Genomic DNA, 9,799 nt, shown 5'->3' with positions numbered 1-9,799 from the left:
AGATTGAGTCGTAATATGGACTATGTAAACATCGTCTCCTGACTTTTTAACCTCAATTGATTGTAAATACTGAAAGACTTTCATCAAATACATAAGCTGGTTCTGCGTGAACTGCAAAGGTTTGCACAGTCTTTTTTTAAATCAATCGGCAGGCAAACATTCTAAAAAGGCCATATTCCTGTTTTTTTCTTACTTTACCAGTTTTTATTCAAAACAGTTGGATTTAAGAACTACATCTACGTTGATGATTTATGAACATTACACATTCTATTAGTCGATGTCACGGGAAATGGACAAGGATTTCGGACTAGTCGTCATAGTAAACATTTTTTGCCTTGCCAAGACCTACGCAATGGTACTAGATTCAACACTGTTGGACAGGGTACCAAAACGCCCATCGTCCTTTGCGTATTGAGCATGCTAGTATCGATCAATCGTCAGCAGCAGGTGCGCGCATGCGCGTGTACAATTTCGCGCTAAAAATGTCTCGCTGGGGAAATGAAAAAACGTTGAAATTTGTGATTTGATATCGGAACAATGAATGCCTATGGATGGATATGCCTTGCTTTTTTCTTTCTATCTGAGAGAAGTTTTTGGACGCATTGCAACGCTACCAAAAGAATAATTCTATTCAACTCCATACGAATGGCTGTTTGATTGCCCATGGTTTTGTTTGAACTGACGGTAAGCACGCTATATAAAATGTCATGTGTACCGGAGTGTTTGCTTTGAGCATACTTAAAACTAGCATGCTTATATCTAGCAAATGTAGACAAGTGCAGAGCATGCTCGAAACAAGTATGCTAAAAAGCATGCTACTAACTAGCATGTGTAACTGTACCTTAATGCCCATTTTCATTGATCGAGCTGTCATTATTGAGTACACGTCAGGTGGGGAGTCCCCGAGTACAGACTAGTATCATTACTATTATCTCAGTTGATTCATGCGGGTATTCCCCTAAACAACTAATGGTTGTTTACAGCAAGAGAAAGGAATCGATACAACGTTGGTGGGCAGCAGGGGCCCGATTCTCCTATAATAATTTTACTTAAGCAATATAAGATTCACGTCCGACTGCGATCCAATCCCGACTCGATTACGATTGAAACGTATGTGGCATTCCGCAATTTTTTCTTTGAAATAAACGCGTTTTTATCCTTTTCTGTCATTCAATAATGAACCATTTTGTCTGCAAATGATTAACTTTGCAATATGATTGCAGAGCAAACTACCGTATAGACCAAAATCACCAAAATAACAGACCAATCGCAAACCAATCGAATCTCGTTGGAATACGCAATCGTATTCGATACGATTGGTCTTATATTAGTAGCAGAATGCCCGGTATGGTTAAAACTGCTATTGCGATCATATTGCGATTCGATTTCTATTCGATTTTGACATTATTAACTTAGGAGAATCGGGCCCCAGGTTTACATGTAGCTCAAAATACACTCACACCACGTACGCGCCACGTTTCCACAAATCCTGTCAAATATTTACTACTGACAATGTTTCAGTTTCTTTTTCTAGTAATCGGGAACCGTGTAATTGTTAAACATATCATAAATAAAACAAAACTTTGTGAACACGAGCGGGTAATTTATTTTGTAAAAAAATATTTTGTACTTCTAATAAATTAATAGTCAGTCGATACATAAATTCCACTTTATTTACAATATATTTCTTTAAAATGGTTTATTTATCACAATAAACATGCAATTATTAAATACAACAAATAAAAAATTAAAAATAAATCGTTTATGATTTGGCACCATTTAGCATTCAAAATCAAAGTACAAAAATAGCTACCTAATTACACGAAACAACTTTTAACTACAAACAGAGAGACATGAAAGTATTGTCATTGGAGTGAATTTAATGAATTACACTTTACAGTAAGTATTAACTTTATTTAAATTATACTTTACGTTTTACAATAAAAAAAGGAACACCAAAAATGTTCATGCCCGCACATTTGTCATGTAGTCCATGTCCAATATAATTTATCAGGAATCACAATTATAAACTACAGCATATTAAAAAGGCAAAAAATACTTAATAAATTATAATGTATTATTAATTATATTATAACATAACCAGTGAATAGCCAAAGCAATATAATAGTAGATGCAACAATAAAAACAACGATAAAAGCCTCATTATAATTATTAGCTTCATACTTGTGCATTTATTTATTTTAATTTTAATAGAATCATAAAAGCGTTCTTAAGTAAGTGTTTAAAAATATATTTTGTAAGTAATATACCTACTTACAGAGGAACGAAATTGACTTCGTCTTTGGGTATAAGGTAACATTTCATTACGAATACACAATTAGTTAAATATCTAGTATATTAGAATGTTATTATCTATAGAGTAGCAAAGGGTAAAACATTTCAGGCTTACGCTATTTACGCAATATGACATAATTGTCAGCACTTTAGATATTTTAATTAACTATTTTTTGCAAATTGAATTGACGGATTGACAAGATATTATAACATCCATTTACTACACATATTTTTTACTATATCGATAACGTTTCAATGAATTATTATTTTATAAACATTGACATTACATACCTAATTGATTATTAATATTAAATGCACTTTTGAGCGCCAGCGCACGTTATGCATAGTTTATTTTTTTTAATTTTACTTATTTTATGAATAAAAAATTAGTGTCCATGCATCGATTGTTTCAAATAGTAATATTGATTAAAAAATACACAAGACTCTGCTATCGGCAATACTTGTGAAAAATTGTTAATGAAAACTTGATTACTGACACACACATCAGGGAAGAGATATGAACACATTGCATATTGTCGTTTTAATTTTGAATAATTTATTGAGGGAAAATATGCTTCAAAATCTTAATAATTAAAAAGTTGTAAAATTATTGATACCTCACTGGATTTTACATGAAACACTTCATATAGATGCGTAATCAGATTTCTTAACATATAGACTCTAATGTCATAAACTCTTCTCAAAAATGTTTACTGACACTAGGATAATGCACATAAATGACCATAGCAGGACAAATATAGCCCACGCAACATGTGAAAATGGACTTTTATACTTATTGACTACGCCTAACCCTAGCAGGTTCGTACAGTGGCGCCGCGCGGACACTACCAAGAATGTCGGTATGAAGTACTGGATGCCCGTCCCAGCATACGAACCCGTAAACTCTATTAATATACTTATATCCTCTAAGAAATACGTTAGCAATACTGGGGGAACAACCGTGATTATAGGAAACAGAACTTTTCTTAAAACGAAATTATACGATTCCAATCTCGTTGTATCTAAGAACAAGCTTTGTAAATTATTTCTCAAAGTTATAGCAATGATAGGGAAACTGGTAGAGAGAGTGAACACTGGGAACAAGGCGAGGAAATATTCTACGACTTCTAAGAATATGTTGTCGTTATCTGCGGGAATGAAGTTGAGTGTGTAGAGGTCGTTCAGGTGCGCGAAGGCGAACGCTCCGGTGAAAGCTAGGAGGAGGTAGAACATCGCTATGATGGCGTAGTCGAAGAAGAGATGGAGGCCGAGGCGTGATTTACCCCTGATGGGGGCGATGAGGCCTGGGAGCGAGTGATGGCACATGAAGGAGTAGACGCAGGCGCCGAACAGCGTGGGCAAGCCCGTCACGTCGAAGGCCGGCGGGTGGCCCTGCGCACCGCGACCCACTAGCAGGTGAATCGCCATTGAGATCATTATCGTGAACGCTGGAACAAATAACATGATTTAACATTAGTACCTTTGTTATTGAGATATTACTAAAAGTGACAGAGCGAAAATCTTCTTTTCTCTTACACAGATATTATCGGGTATTCATTTATATTTTTCGAAGCCTTACATTTAAAGCTAACGAATCAGATTTCACGCATGATGTGGTATGTGAAATATGTTGTGGTTCTGTCATCGCATTGATTAGATTAGATTTCAATGAATCAGTATTCCCAAATTGAAGTTCATATGTACTTAATTTAGGTTTGCAGTATTGTTATTGTATTATAGAATATAAATAACAGCAGTGCCTAATTGAGTTATCCTTCAGTAAACGTTATACTATGTAAGTATATAGGTACTTACATAAGGAAATACCGTATACTGATACATATCTGGTGCAATAATGCTAAAACTATGTATGTTATGCTATCAGTCTGATTTGATATGGATAACTAGAACACAATATTATCTCTAGCGAGTCCGGAACGCGTGAGATTATTTTTTCAATCTGATGATGGGTAGAAATCCTACTAGGTGTTTAAGCCAGGAATAACACACAAATTAACTCTCAATACATTTTACTGTTTGTGTAAATTAGATCAACCTATTTAGATGACATGATATCTAATTATAAAAAACTATCTGAATAATTTGAAACTATTTATACGATCGTCACCGATTGTGTGAATAAATTCCCTAAGACGAGGGTAAAACCGCGGGACAAGGAATACATTCAAAAAGCATTCCACTAACAAATGCTATTTCAATATGAGGAGTCGAGCATACACTTGTCATAACTCATGCAGTGTCAATTGTCGCTCATACATAAACGGTCTACCGTTGCACATGTCCTATTCAGTGTAGAAGGGAGATGCAATTTACCAATCAAACTACATATTACCATTTTGTTCCGCTGTTATATACCAAACACGTGCATTAGGCCTAATTGTTAAACTAATCAATATTTTTATTTAACTAACGTGGTGCGCCCGATAACAGATGTAATATTTATGAATACAACATGATAGCGCAGGTTATTGAAACGATAAATGGTCCACATGTTGCCACGCTAACATGAAATGTAAATAACACGATTTGCGAGCAAATAATAACTATTATTGTATATTTTTTCAACTGCGTTACATAACATAATTAGGTAGACAATTGACTCGAATTTGCCTAACATTTTATTATTCAAATGGCATTGTAATCCACAGAATAGGCCTGTATGAATAAAACAATGAATACTACGCGAAAGAAGGACATTATTTACAAATGAGCGATTATATGCACTTTTTAAAACCTGGTGTCACGACACAGAAAAATAGATCATAATTCTAACAGAGATAATATTTTCTGTAACAGCTAAAACCACAGCAAGCCGTAGCATTCTGATATCATATAATTTAAAAATACTCACCCAACCACCGCATGCCAGAAGTGAACAGCTGCAAATACTTGGTCTTCTGCACATTGAAGAAAACGAAGGGGCCCATAGCTGCCACGAACGTCAGCAAGGCCACCCGGTACGTGTCGAACCGGGTATACCCAGTGCGGTCCGTGGAGGATATGTTGAAGCAAGGCAGCTCATCCCAGAGTTTGGAGTCCGTCATGTTCGGAGGGATTGGGGTACTGTTGGCAAAGAAGAATTATTATGTTAAGACATCTTTCATACATTGTCTATTAGGCCCATGGAAAGCTATGCAATAGTTTTTAGCTTGTGTTATGGGTGCTACACTCAGACCTTTTTTTTTGATGGGGAATCAAATCATAAATCAATCAGATAAAAAATCAAATCAATCAGATCAAATTACACCTCCCGCTGTGGGTTAGCTGCGTGGGTTTTTTATGTATCAGGGCCGCGGTAATTCTTTCGAACAATCCCGCAGCCCCGGCAGGCTTTGGCCCTGCTGGGCAAAGCCTCATATAACATATTATACCATCCAGGGATGACCGGGATAGACCATTGTGGGCATGGTGATCAATCAACGGCCAATAATAACAGCGTCGTTGTTTGTTAAAACATGAGACAATATAGTATAATGACAAGTTGCACCCTATTATTGTTTGTGTCAGAAGCTAAACTATTTTTTTTCTCACATTTTGTTTAGGTCAGTATCTCAAAACTAAGAGCAAACTAAATAAATATTTTTGTTTTTAGGGTTCCGTACCCAAAGGGTAAAACGGGACCCTATTGTTTTCGCTCCTCTGTCCGTCCGCCCGTTCGTCCGTTTGTCACCAGGCTGTATCTCATGAACCGTGATAATTAGAGAGTTGAAATTTTCACAGATGATGTATTTCTGTTGCCGCTATAACAACAAAAACAAGAATAAAATAAATATTTTGGGCGGCTCCCATACAACAAACGTGATTTTTTTTGTTCATTTTAAATAATGGTACGGAACGGAACGGTTTTTATATCTATTGTTCAAGAGTTAAAATTAAAAACAAAACATGATTTTTGACGAGAAGTTCTATTGTTTCACCAATATGGGATAAATTGACTATGTATAATTTAGACACCAATGACTAATTAAAGGCGAAGGAAAACACCTCGAGTAAACTTAGACTTTAAAGTCTGAAATCACCAACCCTTTATTTGACCCTCAATCCTTCACTGTGAAAGGAGGCCTGTGCCCAGAAGTGGGACGATATAAAAGGCTGAACAAGACAAGATGAATTACACGCTAACCACATTCCCGCTAAAAAAAATCAATACACATTTTAAATGTGGTTGATAAATTAATGTCGGGTAATTACACATGTTTATTATTGTCGGTCAGCCGATGAATAAATCATTGCTATTTATATTTACAGCTGCCGCGCATGGACACATTCCTCTAACTTATCTCTCCAGCAATTTGACACGACAACTATAAATTATAATAATTACTGTCGTGTAACGAGGAACATTATTTCAAACGACGCGACGAATACATTATAACACCTGACTAAATATTTAGTATTATGTAAATCGTAATTGTAGTCAAGTTTACATAAACAGCTATGTAAATAGGTAATACTGGTTTTAATTTTCAGTAAAGAAATAACCTACACTTTAGATTTTCATCAATTTAAACATAGATCAACTCGTAGGCTTTTAATAAGAGATAAACCAAATGTTTTATAGTTGGTACTTTTCAGGCAAAGCACTTATGAAAAGCAAGCTAAATGCCATAAAAAGGAGCGACGTCATTTGATTACGCTCTATAAACGCTTGATTTTTCGTGCCTTCAATTCCGATTTTATTCGCTGATAATCATCTAGCCTCAATCAATGCATAACAATGCCGTTTTAACTTTCTTTATTATTGTTCCATTAAAATTTCAACTGTGTTAATCACATTCTAAATATAAATTAGCTTTGCCTGCGCTTTCAACTATGTCCAAGGGGAACCTCTTCCCATTCTTAATGGCAACTCAGGGGTAATGTAACTTCCCAATAATGAATGATTTTTCTCCAATCGGTTCACTATTTTAGAGCCCCTTAATATTATAATTGCTAAACATTTATGGCCTTACTAAAAAAACTTAAACATCTGTTTTACACTAGTCTAAAAAAATGGTGGCTGCAAAATGGACCTTATTTCAACGTCATAATCTGACATTTTTTTAGACGAGTGTTAAACTGACGTTTAAGAGTTTTTGTGGTAAGACTGTCAATTACTTGTGTCAGTATGAATAGGCATGGTGTCTTTAAAACCCAAAAAATTAAGAAATAAACAAAAAGGCAAGAGCATTTCTGATTTTCTCAGACAAAATTACAGATGTACATCACAATAAATAATGTAAAAAATGCTTACCAAACCACATCCATGACAGACTTAGCAACTGCTGCAGAGTAGATAGATAGGTCTCCATACAAATAAATGCACAGGGAACAATAGAAGGTTGTTCTACCGATCTTGTTGAAGAACAGGTTGGCCATCTCCCCCAGTTCCACTCGTCTGTCTAAACTGTAGTAGCGAGAAGGGATGTTGTCACCGCAAACTAGAGGCTCTTCTAAGTCACCGTGATTGTTTTGAGACGTTGATGGATCTTCATCCGATTCATGGTCTTGTATCTGGAATTTGATTTATAGATGAACAGAATCTGTCTTCAGCTAAAATGTATGAATTTAAGAGAAGTCTTTGCTCTGTTATGTTACAGTAGTGAAAAAGGTGGGTGGTTTTGCAGTGTCAAAAAACTTTGTACTACTACCAGAACTTGCTTTGTGAATTATAAGCAGAATGTTTTATTTATAAAATATTTATTATGTAGCCTATTACTAAACTTAAATGTTTACACTTCTTCTAATGATATAACTTTAGACAAGATTTTATATTTTGTTGACACAATGTGCACCAAATAATATATATCTACCACATAGGCTTGACAAATGATTGAAATAGGAAGTTTGTCTATACTTACACTTTCCCTCTTGATAGTCTGCAGCCTCTTCCACTTGAACACAGCGTTAGCGCAGGCCATCGTCTCTATGACATAGGTAGCGTTGAGGAAGCTCATGAACGCCAGGAACATCAGGGATATGGTGCTGAGACCCCATCCAGCTCGGGCAAACGCAGCTGGCAGTGTGAGCGCCCCCGTCCCAACAATCAGGTTGAAAACGTAAATTAAACCCACCTGGCAAGGGCATGTAAAATAAGATGGTCATTCTGTCATTTTAGAAAAGGATCATAGTTATGTTATAAATTAAGTACCTATAAATAATTAAATTAAATTAACTGCATTAACATTTAATTTTTGAATGACTTTTTAATGTCATTGTAGTCAGTGGGTTGTCTTATTGGAAGAGTAAACTTGTTTTGACGTTTATTACAAATGTAAGTGTTCCTCTTTAGCATGGAATTTAATTTTATAACAGAGACCGAGGCTGTAATGATGACAGCTGTTTCGAAGCGGAGTGGGAGAAACAACAGTTGCTTTCGTAAACAATACAAAGAACAAAAGATTATGAACTTTAGCAATAGTTTGGAAACAATTAATTTACTGCCAAATCATATGTTAAACACTGCTACAGCTTTTACGATGATTAACGGGTTGGAGTGTAGCAAAGGGTGTGCAAGGCTTTTGGGACTTAGAAAATTTTTCATAAAAAATGAAAATTTCTGAAAATGTCTAGTTTTTCATTTCCATCGTATAGAATACCTAAAAATAAGACGAAAACCATCAGGGCACTTTTTGTCTTAGACCAAGGAGCCCCGCGTAACGGGGCTCCGTCGACTATGGACACCCCGACTTAGGGCAACCCCGACTCGGACAGGTTAGGTTCGAAGGGGATGGCGGGGTCTTGCAGACCCCGCCATCCCCTTCGTGGTTATTTTTTTTTAAACCACCCAGAAGTAGGAGCCCCGCGTAGCGGGGCTCCGTCGACTTTGCCTTTGTTTACAATGACCTTCAGTGCTCATTTTCAGGTGAACCGTTGGTCCTAGGCAAAAGGTGCCCAGATGGTTTTCGTCTTATTTTTAAGTATTCTATACGATAGAAATGAAAAACTAGACATTTTCAGAAATTTTCATTTTTTATGAAAAATTTTCTAAGTCCCAAAAGCCTTGTACACCCTTTGCTACACACTAACCGATTAACGACTTAAATTTGTATTTCGAAAACTCACCCATACTGAATATTGGTCCCCAGCCTCCGTTAAAGGCATTCTTATCAACCTTCTTAGACCCCAGAAGCGACGAGGCATAATTCTCTAAATTCACACGACATCGCTGCCGGATATCTGACACAGCAATGGACGATTTTTCCCCAATCGATGTATTAACATTTATCGATAATAAAGAAAATTGACGATAACGGCCAAACACAAAAGATAACACGACAAATCAAAACTTATGACCACTTATGACATAAATACATGACAGTTTTGACTTTGACAGACTGGAATGAAATTGCCAGTTGCCAGCAACAATTTATTTATTTCGATTATTTTTGTTATGTTGAAAGAGGGAGTATACTCGAACACTACTGTGGGTCGGGATCTGCGCAGAAAAAAAGTTACGCTAGAGGTCTGGGCCAAAAAGTTATAGTTATTTGTATAAAAATAA

The 9,799-nt window shown here is 36.0% G+C and overlaps 1 protein-coding gene across 1 annotated transcript; it reads right to left on the bottom strand.

Annotated features, from left to right (window-relative positions):
- Positions 1–1,582: 1,582 nt before the first annotated feature.
- Positions 1,583–9,603, bottom strand: LOC124633258 (transmembrane protein 104 homolog). The gene is made up of 5 exons (XM_047168430.1): positions 9,361–9,603; positions 8,157–8,369; positions 7,550–7,809; positions 5,168–5,379; positions 1,583–3,743 (listed from the first exon to the last, which is right to left on the bottom strand). Exons 1-5 carry the CDS (start codon positions 9,436–9,438, stop codon positions 2,983–2,985), a joined length of 1,524 nt encoding a protein of 507 aa, XP_047024386.1. The 5' UTR covers positions 9,439–9,603; the 3' UTR covers positions 1,583–2,982.
- Positions 9,604–9,799: the final 196 nt, after the last annotated feature.

Source organism: Helicoverpa zea, chromosome 9, assembly GCF_022581195.2.
Source record: "Helicoverpa zea isolate HzStark_Cry1AcR chromosome 9, ilHelZeax1.1, whole genome shotgun sequence".
Classification (NCBI taxonomy): Eukaryota; Metazoa; Arthropoda; class Insecta; order Lepidoptera; family Noctuidae; genus Helicoverpa; species Helicoverpa zea.
Note: the sequence above shows the minus strand (reverse complement) of the source record. Positions and strands in the feature narration are given on the sequence as shown.